This window comes from Hemiscyllium ocellatum, chromosome 9 (genome assembly GCF_020745735.1).
Source record: "Hemiscyllium ocellatum isolate sHemOce1 chromosome 9, sHemOce1.pat.X.cur, whole genome shotgun sequence".
NCBI classification, from domain to species: domain Eukaryota; kingdom Metazoa; phylum Chordata; class Chondrichthyes; order Orectolobiformes; family Hemiscylliidae; genus Hemiscyllium; species Hemiscyllium ocellatum.
In genome coordinates this window covers 100,406,199-100,425,874 of record NC_083409.1, presented here as the reverse complement: position 1 = coordinate 100,425,874, position 19,676 = coordinate 100,406,199, and the positions used below count along the sequence as shown (strand labels likewise).

Sequence of the window (19,676 nt, the reverse complement as noted above, 5' to 3'; positions counted from 1 at the left end):
ACTTGAGTAGATTGGGGATTGGGAGAGATTGTGCTGGTCACACTCTTGGGTTTGGCAGCTCTTCCCTCTGTTCCGCTGAAGAGCTTCTGGAATCCTCAGCTATTAAATCTGGACAGCTGCCTTCATTTGAAGCATGTGGTCTCTTTATAATATTGTAATACTGGCCTACCTCTCCAGTGCAGTGTACTCCAACCCTGTCCTGTTAAACTGGGATGTTGGTGCCTTTGTGGTGAACAGTGGTCTGCAGTTTCCCTTTTCTTTCTGTTTAATTGCTCTGCGACACTTCACCCCCTCCTCCCATTACTGTGCCTCTGGTTTCACTGGGTGGGGTGGGACAGAGTTGTTGGGTGTTGCGGTTGTGGTTACAATTCCACCCCACATTTTTCTCTTCTGAGAGTGTTAAGAGTTAAAAGCATGATGGTTGCAATAGATTATAGAGCAGCTTATGTAAAACAACCCCCATTCACCCCACACCGCTCCTCTCTCCCAATCCTACTGACAGTCAAAGGTTCCTGAATCTAATTCCATTTTGGACTTCGATTGGCAATTAATTAGATTTTTTTTTCTGCCCCCGTACTCAGAGTTGATTTTCAATAAAGGGTTTGACAGCTTTAGCCACAATCTTTACATAATTTCTTTGTGTCAATTTTACTGCAATTTTGCATTCCAAGCAATTCTCCATTATTCTATGATTTCTGAAACTTTGTTATTCTAATTCCCTCCTTGACCTTCTTAAGGATTCTCCAAAATCCACATGAAAATTATGGACTGTTGCCACCTAGCCCATTCCCTCTCTCTCAACCTCCTCATCAATTTTAATCATATCAAATCAGTTACCTAATTTTAATGCTCACACTTAACTAAAACTATCCCCAACCCTAGCTTAACCCTGTTATTCTAACCCTAAACTTATTTCCAACCTAACCCTAATTTTAAATTTAACTTGAAGCCTTATCATAACCTTTATCCCAATCCTAACTGAAACTCTCTCCTTAATATGTTACCAGGGTTTGGAAAACTTAACTTGACAAAAGTGAAAATGTTTTCCCTGAAGAATTAATTAAGTATCAATTATGCATTTAGTTTGATAAATGCAAGGCGCAAAGAACTTTGTTCTTGCGAGTTTTAGATGTTGTCTGCTTAAAATATGCAATTTGGGAATTTGAAAAAATACTCAACATGATTCTTGATATTGTCTAAGATAACAACAAATATAATTAAGTGTTTGAATGTTAAGTAAATGTTTAAAATTATAGTTAACCTCAGTCATTTAAAACCAGTTTTTGTTCTTTTCACCAAGTAACCGCAGTGAGAAGTGATCGATTAATTTAAAGAAAAATTTAAATATCCTTTTGTAAAGGATAGGCTTCCCTTCAAACAAATGTGTGGAATCTTTCGAATCTGTGTAATTCCTGTTTGAAGCTGCGATCTTTCCCTCTTTCTTCTAAATATGGCTCATATGGAAATTATGTTTTGAGCCAAAACATCATTTGGAGTTAGCATTGCAGCTCAGGAATGATAAGAAGTCTCCCAAAAAGAGTGATCTAATCTGAGAATCAATCAAACCACATCATCTGAACTATCGCATTCGTAATAAGAAGTCAACATTTTACCACTAGTTTAAGTGGCTGCAAGGTGTAAAATCAAGATATTGAGCCAATCTCTATTTCCATCGGCTTTTTCTTTTCTGCTTTTGCTTTACAGGCTACAGGGATGCTTACAGTGACTGAGTTCAAATGGTTGACAGATCCTCAGACGGCCTATCGCATTTTAAAGCCATGGTGGGATGTTTTCAGTCATTACATCTGCATGGTGATGCTTCTGATTTCTCTGCTCGGGGGAACACTCCAAATTGCTCAGAACAAAATGCTATGTCTTCCCTGCAAGGTAATTGTCAACAACATTTGCAAGGCCCCCTGGGAGAATAATACTAGCAGTACGGCAAATAAAACTTCTGCTCTAAATGGGATAAAAAATTCTCTCGACAGGCAGCAGTACGCATACATCGATGCTGTGTGTTATGAAAAGCAGCTTCATTGGTTTTCCAAGTTCTTCCCCTACCTGGTGCTCTGGCAGACTCTGCTTCTTTTGATTTGCAGCAACTTCTGGTTCAAGTACCCCAGCACTAGCTCAAGGCTCGAGCACTTCATCACCATCCTCCACAAGTGCTTTGACTCCCCGTGGACAACCCGTGCTCTGTCTGAGGCAGTTGAGATCAGTGGGGAGAAGCACCCTTACCGCAAAGCTAAAGAAGCTTCCAAGCCTTCTTTCTCGGCCACGAACTTTGAATCAAAATTGTTGACCAACAGAGTGGAGCCCAACGTGACTGATGCCAATGAAAAGACTATCCTGGATCGAAAGGAAGGGGAGCAGGCAAAAGCTATCTTTGAAAAGGTGAAGAAGTTCAAAGCACACGTTGAAGAAAAGGATATTATCTACAAGTTGTACATGAGACAGATTATTCTCAAAGTCATTATATTCATTTTTATCATTTCATATATCCCCTATTATATTATTGAGATGAACTTTGATATCAATTGCAATATTGACATACAGAAGTTCACAGGATATCAACAATATCAATGTGTCCATTCCTTGGCAACTATATTCAAACTCTTAGCATCTTTTTATGCAATACTGGTTGTGATACATGGATCTCTTAGTGTCTATAGTCTATATTGGATGCTCAGACGCTCACTGAAGAAATATTCTTTTGAAACAGTTCGTGAGGAAAGTAGCTACCGAGACATTCCGGATATTAGAAATGACTTTGCCTTCATTCTTCACTTATCAGACCAGTATGATCCACTGTATTCAAAGCGATTCTCAGTCTTCCTTTCAGAGGTCAGTGAAAACAAGTTGAAACAGATTAACCTTAACCTGGAGTGGACAACAGAGAGGTTAAGGCATAAACTGCAGAAAAACTCTCAGGACAAGACAGAGCTGTATTTGTTCATGTTAAGTGGACTCCCAGATGCTGTATTTGAGTTGAAAGAACTTGAAGTTCTTAAACTAGATCTTCTAACTGAAGCCAAATTCCAAACAGCCATGTCTCAGCTTACGAACCTTAAAGAGTTGCACCTTTACCACACACCAACCACTGTGGACCCACAGGCACTGAATTGTTTATCTGAAAATCTGCAAACATTGCACATCAAGTTTACTGACATGGAGAAAGCCCCACGCTGGATATTTAGCCTAAAGAACTTGTCAGAACTTCATTTAACTGGCAACTTAAAAATGGAAAAGAATCACTTTGCATCTTTAAGTGGACTGGAGAATCTAAAGAATCTAAAAGTTCTCTACTTGAAAAATAGCCTTTCTCACATTCCTGCAGTAATAACTGGCTCAGGGCTCCTCTTACACAAACTGTCCATTGATAACGAAGGTACCAAACTAACTGTGTTCAATACCTTGAAGAATATGATAAACCTTACAAACCTTGAACTGCTTAACTGTGACCTAGAGCGCATTCCGCACTCTATTTTTAGCTTGTACAATTTACGTGAAATTGATTTGAAAGGAAACAGACTTAAGACAATAGAAGAAATTATTAGTTTCCAGCACCTGAAATGGCTTTCTTGCCTTAAGCTTTGGCACAATGCTATTGCATATATACCTGTTCAAATTGGGACACTGGCAAATCTGGAACAACTGTACCTCAACAATAACAGAATTGAAAGTATACCCCCACAACTTTTTTTATGTCACAAACTACGACTTCTGGATATCAGCAACAATCACTTAACTGCTATTGGTGATGAGATCAGCAAACTGAGTCATCTACAATATCTTAACGTATCCAACAATAATGTAAGTGAATTTGTCCAGTTATTGCTAAAAGTACTGTATTATACAATAATGTAATTTCATTTATTTGAAAACCTGCACTTTCTGTTTGCAATTTAACTAATTGAATCCATTTCATCATTTCTAATTCTTGAAGCTGGATGATTTTGTTTTGCTGCTTACAGTAGATAGGGTTAGATTTACTCATGACCTTGTTCCCAGGATCCTGCATTCAAGTCTGTCTCTAGAGATTTAGGCACAGAATCTCAGCTACTGCATTACCAAGGGACTACTGTATTGTTACAAGTGCTGTTTTCATGGGAATGTGAAAAGGCATGAAGATGTCGGAGTCCAAGTAGGCCATTCAGCCCATCGAGTCTGCTCAGCCATTCAATGAGCTCATGTCTTATCTGATTATCAAGAACTTCTCTTTCCTGCCTCTCCCCATAACCCTTGATTCCCTTACACAGAGTCACAGAGTCATACAGACTCTATGGATCATGGAAACAGACCCTTGGGTCCAATTCATCCATGCTGACCAAGTTTCCCAAACTAAACTAGTTCCATTTATCTGCATTTGCCATATTGGTCTATTCATGTACCTGTCCAAATATCTGTTAAATTTTGTAACTGTACCTGCACCTACCACTTCCGCTGGCAGTTCATTCCATACACACATCACCTTCTGTACTTAAACACTGCCCTTCGGGTCCTCTTTCCCCTTTCAGGTCCCCTTAAATCTTTCCCCTTTCAGCTTAAACCTATGCTGTCTGATTATGAACTCCCACACGCTAGAGAAAAGACCTTTGCTATCATTTTATCAATGTTGCTCATGATTTTATAAATCTCTATAAGGTCACACCTCAACCTCTCATGCTCCAGCAACAAGAATCCCAGCCTAATGGCAAATGGGATGAGATCAATTTAGGATATCTGGTCAGCATAGATGAGTTGGACCAAAGGGTCTGTTTCTGTGCTGTACATCTCTATGACTCTATCCAGCCTCTCCTTATAACTTAAACTCTCTATTCTTTCCAATTCAATAATATTCTTCCTACAGCAGGGTGACCAGAACTGTACACAGTATTCCAGAAGTGGCCTCATCAATGTCCTGTACACCATGACATCCCAACTCCTGTTGTCAATTCACTGACCAATGAACTCTTTATCACCAAACTCTTTATCACCATCCTGTCTTCCTGTGATGCCATTTTCAAGGGTCTATTCATCTGCAACTTGTGCTAACAACACTCCCCAGGACCCTACCACTAATTAACTAACTAAGTTAAGTTTTAACTTAATTAAGTTAACTAATTAAGTTTTGTCCTGATTTGCATTACCAAAATGAAACACCTCATATTTGTCTAAATTATTATATTCATCTGCCACTCATTGGCCCATTTGGTCAGCTGATCAAGATCCCTTTGTAAGCTTAGATAACCTTCTTCACAGTGCACTACACCACCAATTTTGGTGTCATCCACAAACTTATGAACCACGCTTCCTATATTCTCATCCAAATTGTTTATATAAATGATTAAAAGCAGTGAACCCAGCATCATTTGCTGTGGACATTGCTGGTCACAGATATCCAGCCAGAGAAACAAACCTCTACCAACACCCTCTGTCTCCTATTGTCAAGCCAATTTTGTATAAGATTGGCTAGCTCTGCCTGGATCCCATGTGTTCTAACTTTCCTCACCAGTCTACCATGCGGAACCTCGTCAAAGACCTTGCTAAAGTCCATGTAGACAATGTCGACTGCTCCACCCTCATTTATCTTCCTCCAAAAAAGTAATCAGGTTTGTGAGACATGATTTCCCATATGCACAACCATGCTGACTATTCCTAATCACTCTCCAATAGCGTGTAAGGTCTGTCTTTCAGAATCCCCTCCAACAATTTACCCACCACTGACATCAGATCTTACTCAGGATTGGCTTCTGACGTCATTTGTGTTATCATTAAGACAACAAATTCCTTTCTTTATATATCAATTAATTTAATCTGTGTCTCATCACATCTGCAGCTGAAACCGTCATGAATAGAATCCCTACAGCACAGATCGAGTCTGCAATGACCCTCTCAACAGCATCCCACCCCGACCCTGTTTGCTCCCTGTAACCTCATATTTACTGTAGCCAATCCACCTAACCTACAGATCTTTGGACTGTGGGAGGAAACCCTCATAGACATTGAGAGAACGTGCAAACTCCACACAGACAGTCACCCAAGGCTGAAATTGAACCTGGATCTTTGGATCTGTGAGGCAGCAGTGCTAACCACTGAGCCACCCATGCCTTTGTTAACTCTCCACTCACATATTCTCATACTTCATTGGCTGGTCTCCCACATTCTACCCTTAAGACCATTAAATTTATTTGAAGATTCACTGAGCATTACTCAACTGGTACCAAGTCCCATTACCCGTCACCGCTACATTTAGAACATAAAACATTGAAAGTTTGTGAGAAAACTTGAACATAAAACATTGAACAATACAGTGCAGAACAAGCCCTTTAGCCTTCGATGTTGCACAGACCTGTGAACTAATCTAAGCCCATCTCCCAACACTATCCCATCATCAGACATATGCTTTTCCAAGGATTACTTAAATGCCCCTAATATGACTGAGTTAACCACTTTTGGCAGGTAGGGCATACCACACTTTTACCACTTTCTGGGTAAAGAACTTGCCTCTGACATCTGTCTTAAATCTATCACCTCTCAATTTGCAGCTACACCCCCTTATACAAGCTGACGCCATCATCCTAGGGAAAAACGCTCTCACTGTCTACCCTATCCAATCCTCTGATCATCTTGTATGTCTCTGTTAAATCCTTTCTTAGCTTTCTTCTCTCCAATAAGAAAAGACCCAAGTTCCTCAGCCTTTCCCCATAAGACCTTCCCTCCAGACCAGGCAACACCCTGGTAAATCTCCTCTGCAATTTTTCCAAAGCTTCCACATCCTTCCTGCAATGGAGCAACCAGAACTGTACAAAATATTCCAAGTGAGGCCGTAATAGCGTTTGTACAGTTGCAGCATGACATCACGACTCCAGAACCCAATCCCTCTACCACTAAAACCTAACACACCGTATGCCTTCTTAACAGCACTACCAATCTGGGTGGCAACTTTCAGGGATCTATGTACACTGACACCAAGATCCCTCTGCACATCCACACTACCAAGAATCTTTACATTGACCCCAGTATTCTGCCTTCCTGTTATTCTTCCCAGAGTGAATCACCTCCCATTTATCTGCATTGAACTCCATTTGCCACCTCTCAGCCCAATTCTTCAGTTTATCCAAGTGCCCCTGCAACCGGCAACATTCTTCCACACTGTCCACTACTCCACTGACTTCCATGACATCTGCAAACTTACTAACTCATCCACCTATGCTTGCGTCCAAGTCATTTATAAAAATGACAAACAGTAGTGGTCCCAAAACAGATCCTTGTGGCACACTACTAGTAACTGGACTCCAGACTAAATATTTTCCATCGACTGCCACTCATTGCCTTCCAACAGAAAGCCAGTTTCTAACTCAAGCTGCTAAATCACCCTCAATCCCATGCCTCTCACATTTGTGTGTTAGGTATTATTGGTAGAGGGATTGAGTTCCGGAGCTGTGATGTCATGCTGCAATTGATCACCTAAATGGCACAGTCTCAAGCAATATCTTAATCTTAAAATTTTAACTTTGCTTTCCAAATTCTTCCATAATCTCAACATTCCTGATGTCCAGATCTTCTTTCCTGATATGTTCTTAGGTTCTCTCTCTCTCTCTCTCTCTCTCTCACTCTCTCTGTCTCTCTGTCTCTGCAGTGCCGTTGATTTGAGTTTTTCCTTCCCCGAAGTTACAAAAGTATGCAACAGCTTATAAAACAGTCATTACTGTTCCTGGAATTTGAGGAAATCATCTCCAACACCTACAATATCTCAAAAAATGAGCAGCTCTGACAGCCACAATTTTTTCCCGTTCTCCATCTTGGATTACCCACAATCCTCACTCTTGCTGTTTGAAGGAGCAACTTATGGAATGACGCTCCCCATCTTGTCAGACTGCTCCTGCATGTTCTTCCTTTTCAGATAATACGCCAACTCTCTTGTGAATCCTTCCATTGGGTCACCCTCCACTATAGTCTCAGACAGTGCATTCTGGATCCAGCATGAATGGGACTTTTCTCATCTCATTATTGCTTCTGTTGCCAATTACCTTGAATTTGTGCCTTCTGGCTCTTGAACTTTCCACCAGCAGGGACATGTTTCTCCTTATCTGTCCAGACTTCTTATGATTTTTGAGTGTCTCTGGAATCTCCTCTGAGAAGAATAGACCCAACTTTTTCAATCTGTTTGTGTGACTGAAGATTTTCATCCCTGAAACATTTCTCATGATTAGTATCTACACACTAGCGCACGCCTTCATTTTCCTTTCCTGCGATAGGAAGGGCATTGTTAAATTTGAAAGGGTGCAGAAAAGATTTACAGGGATTGGAGGGTTTCAGCTGCAGGGAGAGGCTGAATAGGCTGGGGCTATTTTCCCTGGAGTGTTGGAGGCTAAGGGGTTTATAGAGGTTTATAAAATCATGAGAAACATGGATAAGATAAGTAAACAAGGTCTTTTCCCTGAGGTGGAGGAATCCAGAATTAAAGGTCATAGGTTTACGGTGAGACGGGAAAGACTTTAAAGATACCTAGGGGACAACTTTTGCATGCAGCGGGTGCTGCATTTATAGAATGAACTGCCAGAGGAAATGTTGGAGGCTGGTACAATTACAACATTTAAAAGGCATCTGGATAGGTACTTGAAGGGCTTAGAGGAATATGGGTCAAGTGCTGACAAATAAGACTAAATTAATTTATGACATCTGGACAGCATGGATGAAATGGATTGAAGGGTCTATTTCTCTACTGTACAATGACTATGATTCTAGGTGTGTAGCCCTGATCGAGAATTAATACTGAGGCCAAACCATTGTTTTTCACATGTTTGACCCAACTTCCTTGTTTTATTAATGCTCCTGTCAAATACCTTGAGGCATTTGAATATGGCATGGTGGCTCAGTGGTTAGCATTGGTGCCTCATAGCATCAGGGGTCTAAATTAGAGTAGTAGCCATGGACACACGCATGGGCCCCAGCTATGCCTGTCTCTTTGTTGGTTACGCAGAAAAGTCCATCTTCCGCAGTTACACCGGCACCACTCCCCATCTCTTCCTCCGCTACATTGATGACTGCATTGGCACCACCTCATGCTCCCGCAATGAGGTTGAGCAGTTCATCAACTTCACCAACACATTCCACCACGATCTTAAATTCACCTGGACCATCTCTGACACCTCCCTCCCCTTCCTGGACCTCTCTATCTCCATCTCCATTAATGACGATCTACTTGACACTGACATTTTTTACAAACCTACTGACTCCCACAGCTACCTGGATTACACCTCTTCTCACTCTACCCCCTGCAAAAATGCCACCCTGTATTCCCAATTCCTCCGCCTCCACCATATCTGCTCCCAGGAGGACTAGTTCCACCATAAAACACACCAGATGGCCTCCTTCTTTAGAAACTACAATTTCCCTTCCAACGTGGTTAAAGATGCCCTCCAACGCATCTCATCCACATCCCGCATCTCCGCCCTCAGATCCCACCCCTCCAACTGTAACAAGGACAGAACGCCCTTGGTGCTCACTTTCCACTCTACCAACCTTCGCATAAACCAAATCATCCGCCGACATTTCTGCCACCTGCAAATGGATCCCACCACCAGGGATATATTTCCCTCCCCACCCCTTTCTGCCTTCCGCAAACATCGTTCCCTCCATGACTACCTGGTCAGGTCCACACCCCCTACAACCCACCCTCCCGTCCTTGCACCTTCCCCTGCCACCACAGGAATTGTAAAACCTGCGCCCACACCTCCTCGCTCATCTCCATCCAAGGCCCTAAAGGAGCCTTCCACATCCATCAAAGTTTCACCTGCTCATCCACCAATATCATTTATTGTATCCGTCGCTCCCGATGCAGTCTCCTCTACATTGGGGAGACTGGATGCCTCCTAGCAGAGCGCTTTAGGGAACATCTCTGGGACACCCGCACCAATCAACCCCACCACCCCATGGCCCAACATTTCAACTCCCCCTCCCACTCTGCCAAGAACATGCAGGTCCTGGGCCTCCTCCACCGCCTCTCCCTCACCACCCAACACCTGGAGGAAGAACGCCTCATCTTCCGCTTCAGAACACTTCAACCCCAGAGCATCAATGTGGACTTCGACAGTTTCCTCATTTCCTCTCCCCCCACCTTACCCCAGTTCCAAACTTCCAGCTCAGCACCATCCTCACGACCTGTCCTCCCGGCCGATCTTCCTTCTTACCTATCCGCTCCATCCTCCTCTCTGACCTATCACCTCCATCCCCACCCTCATTCACCTATTGTACTCTTTGCTACCTTCTCCCCAGCCCCAGCCCCCCTCCCATTTATCTCTCCACCCTGGAGGCTCCCTGCCTCCATTCCTGATGAGGGGCTTTTGCCCGAAATGTCGATTTTCCTGCTCCTCGGATGCTGCCTGAACGGCTGTTCTTTTCCAGCGCCACTCTAACCTAGACTCTGGTTTCCAGCATCTGCAGTCCTCACGTTTGCCTCATAGCACCAGGAACCCAAGTTCGATTCCGGCCTCAGGCGACTGTCTGTGTGGAGTTTGCACATTGTCTCTGTGCCAGTGTGGGCTTTCTCCCACATTCTGAAAGATTTGCAGGTCAGGTGGATTGGCAATGCGAAACTGCCTATAATGTTAGTTGCATGAGTCGGGGGAAATGGATCTGGGTGGGTTACGTTTTGAAAGGTTGGTATGGACTTGTTGGGCTGAAAATGTGTTGCTGGAAAAGCGCAGCAGGTCAGGCAGCATCCAAGGAGCAGGAGAATCAACGTTTTGGGCATGAGCCCTTCTTCAGGAATGAGGAAAGTGTGACACTTTCCTCATTCCTGAAGAAGGGCTCATGCCGGAAACGTCGATTCTCCTGCTCCTTGGATGCTGCCTGACCTGCTGCGCTTTTCCAGCAACACATTTTCAGCTCTGATCTCCAGCATCTGCAGTCCTCACTTTCTCCTCATGGACTTGTTGGGCCAAAGGGCTTGTTTGCACGCTGTAGGGAATCTAATCTATAACTTGAGATGTTTCATTGTGTTAAAGATGCTCTATACATACAGGGGTCATTGTCATTTATACTCTGCCAATCCTGTAAACCATTTCAGACTCACACTTTGGCTTCAGTGCATGCTCAGATTAAAGGTCAAATCCTGCAATGACAGGAATTAGATTAGATTCCCTACAGTATGGAAACAGGCTCTTCGGCCCAACAAGTCCACACTGACCCTCTGAAGAGTAACCCACCCAGACCCATTCCCTGGCCCTACATTTATCTCCAACTAATGCACCTAACTCTATGGGCAATTTAACATGACCAATTCACCTAACCTACACATCTTTGTGATTGTGGGAGGAAACTGGAGCACTCGGAGGGAACCCATCCAGACACGGGGTGAACATGCAAACTCCACACAGGCAGTCACCCGAGGCCGGAATCGAACCCAGCTCCCTGGTGCTCTGAGGCAGCAGTGCTAACCACAGAGCCACTGTGCCACCCCTAACGTTGAAAGCTTTATCACATTAAATGGAAATTCCATATTAGAATCTCTGTCTGTGCAGTAGGCACATTCATAAGCAAGGAATAACCATTTTTCAAAATATAATAACTTCCTTCTGGTGTTTTGTTGTTGATTTAAAGCCATCAAAGGCAGTTCCTGTCTCCAGATAAACAAGAACTCTTGATCTAGTTGCTCCAGTTCCTTTTTCTCCACGCATGATTTTTCAATTAACCACTATGAATTGGCAAACATTCCCTGATACTGGGATGGCGCGATGATTCCCATGGGAGACCTTTGCTTTATTAACAAGGCTTCACAAGGGCAAAGATTATTTTTCTTTACAAACAGTGAGAAAAACAGAGTCTGAATATGCACCCAAGGCAAGAGCCAGGAGAAAGGACTGGAACCTGTTGCCAGAGTGGGATAACAATGAGAAACGATTGTTCCATAAGTTTTGACATCTATCATTGTTTCCATGTATTGTTCTCAGTTTATACAGAACATAGGACAATACAGCACAGGAACAGGCCCTTTTGGCCCACCATGTCTATGCAGACAATGATGCCATACTAAAGTAACCCCACTTACCTGCACATGATCCATATCCGTCTATTCCCTGTCTGTCCATGTGTCTGTCTAAATGCTTCTACCACCTCCCCTGTCAGCACATTCCAGGCACTGACCACCCTCTGTGTAAAAACCTTTCCTCAGCCATCTCCTTTCAACCTTGCACCTATGCCCCTAGTATTTGACATTTCCAACCTGGGGAAAAAAAGACTCTAACTATCCACCCTGTCCATGCCTCTCATAATTTTATATACTTCTACCAGATCACCCCTCAGTCTCTAACTCTCTAGCAAAAATAATCTAAGTTGGTCCACCATCTCCTTATAGTTAATACACTCCAATCCAGGCAACATTCTGGTAAACTTCTCTTACACCGTCTCCAAAGCCTCCACATCCTTCCTATAATGTGGCTACCAGAATTCCACACAATATTCCAAATGTGGTCTAACTAAAGTTTTATACAGCTGCAACATGACTTGTCAACTTTTACACTCAATGCCCTCACTGATGAAGGCAGCATGCTTTATGCCTTATTTACCACTCTATCTCCTCGTGTTGCCCCTTCCAGGTAGCTATGGACTTACACCCCAAGGTCCCTCTGTATATTTATGCTCCTAAGGGAAAAGACCTTTACTATTCACCTTATCTATGCCCCTCAACATTTTATAAACCTTTATAAGATCACCCCACAACCTCCTAGGCTCAAGGGGAAAAGGTCCTAGTCTATTCAGCCTCTCCTTATAACCCAAACTCTCCAGTCCTGGTAACATCCTTGTAATTCTTTCCTGAACCATCTCCAATTTAATATTATCCTTCTTATATATGTATGACCTGTGATTATTAGTATATGAACCCTACCCCACCCTGTAAATCCATTCCACAAACTCAAAACCTGGAGATGCCATCCTCATCCATCTTATAGACCCATCAAACATTCAGACAGCGCATTCCCAGTCTGTTACAGTAGACTGACATGTTAGCAACACAGTCACTGATGCATCAACCCGAGACTCTGTTTTATTTCATTGACAAAACAAAATTTTAGAATAACTATCGCGCATACCTCATTAATGTCCTATCCTTCAATGTCACATCTGTTAGAATTAGTTACATGAGTATAGCGAAAAGTAAATTAGTCACTATTTACAAATGATTTGTAGATGCTGGTGTTTTGGATTGGGGTGTACAAAGTTAAAAATCACACAACACCAGATTATAGTCTAACAGGTTTATTTGGAAGTACTAGCCTTCGGAGCATCGCTCCTTCATCAGATGATTGTGACAACCACCTGATGAAGGAGCAGTGCTCTGAAAGCTAGTGCTTCCAAATAAACCTATTGGACTATAATCTGGTGTTGTGTGATTTTTAGCTATTTGCAAAGGTACCTAGGTACAGATTCTTAAGTACAAATTCTTGGAAAAACAAATAGAAAATTAAAGAAATAAAAAATCCAGCACTATAGACATTCGTGCCATCTTAGGTACCAAAGTACAAGATCATAGGAGTAAGTTAGAAAAATTAAGGGGTAAAAAGTTCAGAATAACGGTTTTCCAACCCAGACTGGGCCAGGCCTCACCTCCTGACTACACGGGGCCTCACCTACAGATTGCACCAGGCCTCACCTCCTGACCACACAGGGCCTCACCTCCTGACCACACAGGGCCTCACCTCTAGACCGCTCCAGGCCTCACCTCCTGACTGCACCAGGCCTCACCTCCAGACCACATAGGGCCTCAACTAATGATTGCACCAGGCCTCACCTCCTGACCTCACAGGGCCACACCTCTTGACCACACAGGGCCTCACCTCAAGACCACACAGGGCCTCATCTCCGGACTGCACCAGGCCTCATATCCTGACTGCATCAGGCCTCATCTCCTGACCACACAGGGCCTCACCTCTTGATCACACAGGGCCTCACCTCCTGACTGCACCAGGCCTCACCTCCTAACCACAAAGGGCCTCACCTCTTGACCACACAGGGCCTCACCTTCTGACCACACAGGGCCTCACTTCCCTACTGCACTAGGCCTCATCTCCTGACTGCACCAGGCCTCACCTTCTGACCACACAGGGCCTCACCTCCAGACCACCCAGGGCCTCAACTCCAGCCCACTCAGAGCCTCACCTCCTGACTGCACCAGGCCTCACCTCCTGACCACACAGGACATCACCTCCAGACCACCCAGGGCCTCAACTCCAGCCCACACAGAGCCTCACCTCCTAACTGCACCAGGCCTCACCTCTAGACCATACAGGGCCTCACCTCCTGACTGCACCATGTCTCATCTCCTGACCACACAGGGCAACACCTCCTGACTATGCCGGGTCTCACTTCCAGACTGCACCAGGCATCACGTCCTGACCAGACAGGGCCTCACTTCCAGACAATGCTGGGCCTCACCTCCTGACCACACCGGGCCTCACCTCCAGACTGCACCAGGCCTCACTTCCAGACCCTGCTGGGCCTCACCTCCAGACTGCGCCTAACCTCATCTCCAGACCATGCTGGGCCTCACCTCCAGACAGTGCTCATCCTCACCACCAGGCAGTACTGGGCCTCACCTCCAGACTGCGCTGGGCCTCACCTCCAAACCACGCTGGGCCTCACGTCCAGACCATGCTGGGCCTCACTTCCAGACCGTTTTGGGCCTCACCTCCAGACCATGCTGGGCCTCACCTCAGACAGTGCTGGGCCTCAACTCCAGACTGTGCTGGGCCTCACCTCCAGACCGTGTTGGGCCTCACCTCCGGACCACGCTGGGCCTCTCTTCCAGACAGTGCTGGGCCTCACCTCCAAACAGTGCTGGGCCTCACCTCCAGACAGTGCTGGGCCTCACCTCAAGATAGTGCTGGGCCTCACCTTAAGGTTGAGGCTGGGAGTACCAGGACAACCTATTGGACAAACTATTGCCATTATTCTGTTACTGGTGATATCAATGTTGCATGACATTAAGGTGGTATGCCGAGGAATCTATGCTCTGTGTATATCTGTATACAGTAAATGTTTACAGTTAGAAGCAATTATCCTATGCCCAATGATTCATTTTTTTCTTGGTACTCCTTTACAGCTGGAAACCTTACCCAATGGACTATTTCAATGCTTGAATCTGCGGACATTGCTTGTGGGAAAGAACAGCCTGACAACACTATCACCTCTAGTTGGTGATCTAGAGAACCTTCTACATTTGGATCTTGTTGGCAACCAGTTTGAGTCCCTGCCTGCAGAATTGGGCCGATGTAATTTTAAACCAGGTGGATTTGTTGTGGAAGAGTCACTCTTTAATTCATTACCCATAGCTGTAAGAGAACATTTGTTAAAAAATGATGTGGAGCAAGGGTAATCAGTTTGCAATGTCAAACATTGACCAGTGTTTGTAGCTGGTAGACATAATGGGAAGAAGTATTCAAGTCGTCTGTTGTCGATAAGGACCTTGGCTCATAGCCACATGTATTCTTCAGCACTAAAAACCAAAGGATATCAGCTATCAGACAGCTAACTGTATGGTATCCAGAACCACATATGTATTATAAATAAATTACTATTTGGACTTGTATGCGAATAAGACAATGCCTGAGAGGTAGATCGTAAATGGAAGAAAGGAAAGGAGTTGAATATTGATCAAGAAACTGAAAGCAACAAATATTGTGATGTTGAATTAATTACCCTCATTATAAGCAAAATGAGTTTATTGATGGATGTTCTTTCTTTTCGCATTTACAATATAAACAAATTTGCACATTGTATAGTTTGGGAATCTGTGGGTGGGGCATTATTTTCAGATTTGATGAATAAATATATAAAGTATTAAATAAAAGTAAAATTGCACTTTAAGGGATGGTTTCACATCCTGAATTTTGCTTCTTTTCAGATGATTGTTTGCATAACAAACGACCTTGAATGCTTCTTCCACCACCTCCACCTGCGTGCCTACTTTTACAACCAAGACACCCACTCTCTCACCGAGGACCCCTCCTCCCACCTCCAACACCCCTATCCAACTCGACACCCCGTGCTGACCTGCTACCCGCCCTTGACCTCTTCATTTCAAACTGCTGCCATGACATCAACCGCCTCAACCTGTTCACACTCCCCCACCCACCCCAACCTCTTGCTCTCACAACGCACAGCCCTCCACTCCCTCTGCTCCAACCCCAACCTCACTATCAAACCAGCGGATAAAGAGGGTGCAGTGGTAGTTTGGCGCACTGACCTCTATACCGCTGAAGCCAGGCGCCAACTCGAAGACACCCCCTCCTACCACTCCTTCGGCCATGACCCCAACCCCATCACCAACGCATCACCTCCTCGACCATACACAACCTCAACCACCCACAGCTTCCAACCTTATAGTCCGGGAATCCCGCATCGCCCAATTCTACCTCCTTCCCAAGATCTACAAGCCTGACTACCCTGGCCGACCCATCATCTCAGCCTGTTCCTGCCCCACTGAACTCATCTCCACCTATCTCGATACTGTCGAAATACCCCTCTGGTCCAGGAACTCTCCACATACGTTCAAACACCACCCACACCCTCCACCTCCTCCGTTTCTCCGGCTCCCAGTGCCTGATCTTCACTGTGGACATCCAGTCCCTCTACACCTCCATCCACTGTGACCAGGGCCTATAAGCCCTCCATTTCTTCCTCTCCCGATGTCCCCACCACTACCCTTCCACTGACACTCCCATTTGTTTGGTTAAACTGGTCCTCACCCTCAACAATTTCTCCTTCCAATTCTCCCAGTTCCTCCAGATGAAATGGGTAGCCATGGGCACATGCATGGATCCCAGCTATGTCTGTCTCTTTGGTCAGTTATGGAACAGTCCATCTTCCGTAATTACACAAGCACCATTCCCCACCTCGTCCTCCACTACATTGGCGCCACCTTGTGCTCCCATGAGGAGGTCGAACAGTTCATCAACTTCACCAACACATTCCATCCCGACCTTAAATTCACCTGGACCATCTCTGACACCTCCCTCCCCTACCTAGACCTTTGCATATCCATCCACATGACCGACTCAACACTGACATTTTTTTTACAATCCAACAACTCCCACAGCTACCTGGACTACACATTCTTCCACCCTACCTCCTGCAAAAATGCCAGCCCTTATTCCCAATTCCTCTGCCTCTGCCGCTTCTGCTCCCAGTTGGACCAGTTCTACCACAGAACACACCAGATGGCCTCCTTCTTTAAAGACCGCAATTTCCTCTCCCATGTAATTGGTAATACCCTCCATTGCAGCTCATCCATGTCTCGCGCCTCCACCCTCAAACCCCAACCCTCTAACCGCAATAAAGACAAAACCCGCCTGGTCCTCACCTTCCAGCCCACCAACCTCTACAAAGATTGCATCATCTGCCGACATTTCCACCACCTACAAACGGACCCTACCAGGGATATATTTCCCTCCTCACCCCTATCTGCTTTCCGCAAAGACCATTCCCTTTCCAACTAACTGGTCAGGTCCACGCCCCATAACAAGCCACCCTCCCCTTCTGGCACATTCCCAATGCCAATGCAGGAATTGCAAAACATGCGCCCACACCTTCCCTCTCACCTCCATCCAAGGCCCCAAAAGAGCCTTCCACATGCATCAAGGTTTCACCTGCACATTAACCAATGTCATTTATTGTATCCGTTGCTCCGGAAATGGTCTCCTCTACCTTGGGGAGACTGGATACCTCTTCGCAGAGTGCTTTAGAGAACATCTCCAGTACACCTGCACCAATTAGCCCCACCGCCCCTTGGCTGAACATTTCAACTCCTCCTTCCACTCTGCTGATGACATGCAGGTCCTGGACATCCTCCATCACCACTCCCTTACCACCCAACACCTGGAGGAAGAATGCCTTATCTTCTGCCTCGGGACCCTTCAACCTCATGGCATCAATGTGGACTTCACCAGTTTCCTCATTTTCCTTCCCCCAACCTCACCCCAGTTCCAAACTTCCAGCTTAGCACTACCCTCATGACCTGTCCCACTTGTCAATCTTCCTTCCCACCTATCCACTCCACCCTCCTCTCCAACCTATCACCTTTACCCCCACATCAATCCACCACTCAGCTACCTTCTCCCCACCCCCACTCCCTCCCATTTATCTCTCCACCCCCGAGGATCCCAGCCTAATTCCTGATGAAGAGCTCCAGCCTGAAATGTCGATTTTCCTGCTCCTCGGATGCTGCCTGACCTGCTGTGCTTTTCCAGTAAAGTTTGCATAACAAAGCCTACTCATACTATTTTACAAAGATCATTCAGTACGTAAGGGTGACAGGAACAGTTAAACCATCTCTTTACTCCACAGTTTAGGTATTTACTTTTTTTTTTAAAACTTGGAACATGTTCTGACATTGGAATGCATTGCTACTGCATTCTTTCAAGAATATATTTATATAAGTGTGTACTAACTTTAATATTCTTCAAAATATTTAGAAATATTTGTCCATTTTTGTTGCACTGGTTGAGGTAACAAAACTTTATGACTGTATATAGACTGATTGTTCAAGGTCACGAGAGTCACAGACATTTTCTACATTGCATTGTCCTGTCTCTTTCCACCTTGTCTGCTCCTCCCTACAAATAAAATGGTATTTCCTCTCACGACTTAGCCCAGTTCCTATTACCAGTATAGATATTCCCTTCTGGAGCCCTTTGATGGGACATTCTATTGTCACAGGGTGCAAGTCTCATGGACAGTTCAAATTCAAATTGACTGAGGTGCATTGGTCAAACAGACATCAAGTATCATTGGTTGGAGAATGAAGCAAAATAAGTAGTTTCCACTTCCAATCAGAACCCCCAACGTCCCACCTTCAATCCATGGAATAGTCATTACAGACAGCTGAAAAAAAATGTTTTTTTTTGATGGTCCATACTTAAACATATAGCGTTCAGGATGGATCTCAAACCACATGTACAAGGGACCTAAGGAGCAAGCTTTTTATGCAGAGAATGGTGCATATGTGGAGTGAGCTGCCAGAGGAAGTGGTGGAGGCTGGTACAATTACAATATTTAAACATGATTTGGAGATGCTGGTGTTGGACTGGGGTGTACAAAGTTAAAAATCACACAACACCAGGTTATAGTCCAACAGGTTTAATTGGAAGCACACTAGCTTTCGGAGCGTCGCTCCAAAAGCTAGTGTGCTTCCAATTAAACCTGTTGGACTATAACCTGGTGTTGTGTGATTTTTAAATATTTAAACAGATCTGGATTGGCATATGAATAGGAAGAGTTTAGAGGGATGGCGAAATGTTGGCAAATGGAACTAGATTAGTTTAGGATATTCAGTCAACATGGACGAGTCGGGCCGAAGGGTCTGTTTCTATACTCTGCATCTCTATGTTTGGTGAGGAAAATAAAAGCCATTAGCTTCACTAGTGAGCTGAGCAACAGCAAGCAATGTAGAAACCCAGCCTGTAATCATGAGCCTGTAAGTGAATGGTGACAGTGAGGGAGTTGCCAAAGGGTCTGGAAACCAGAGGTTTTGACAGGACAATGCTCTTTGCCAGGCTGATGGGATTTGTCTGTTACTTTGTAACTGTACTTATTATTAACTTATGCCTGTTGTATGATGCCAATTTAAATACTGCAGCATTTGGGCAGTAAATACTTCCCTTGTGTGTCGAGACTTTATCGTCGAGACTGTGGTG

At 44.5% G+C, this 19,676-nt stretch overlaps 1 protein-coding gene across 1 annotated transcript; it reads left to right on the top strand.

The window, feature by feature from the left end:
* The first annotated feature begins 1,713 nt into the window (after positions 1-1,713).
* On the top strand, positions 1,714-15,772 carry LOC132818841 (volume-regulated anion channel subunit LRRC8B-like). The gene is made up of 2 exons (XM_060829974.1): positions 1,714-3,813; positions 15,086-15,772. Exons 1-2 carry the CDS (start codon positions 1,714-1,716, stop codon positions 15,356-15,358), a joined length of 2,373 nt encoding a protein of 790 aa, XP_060685957.1. The 3' UTR covers positions 15,359-15,772.
* Positions 15,773-19,676: the final 3,904 nt, after the last annotated feature.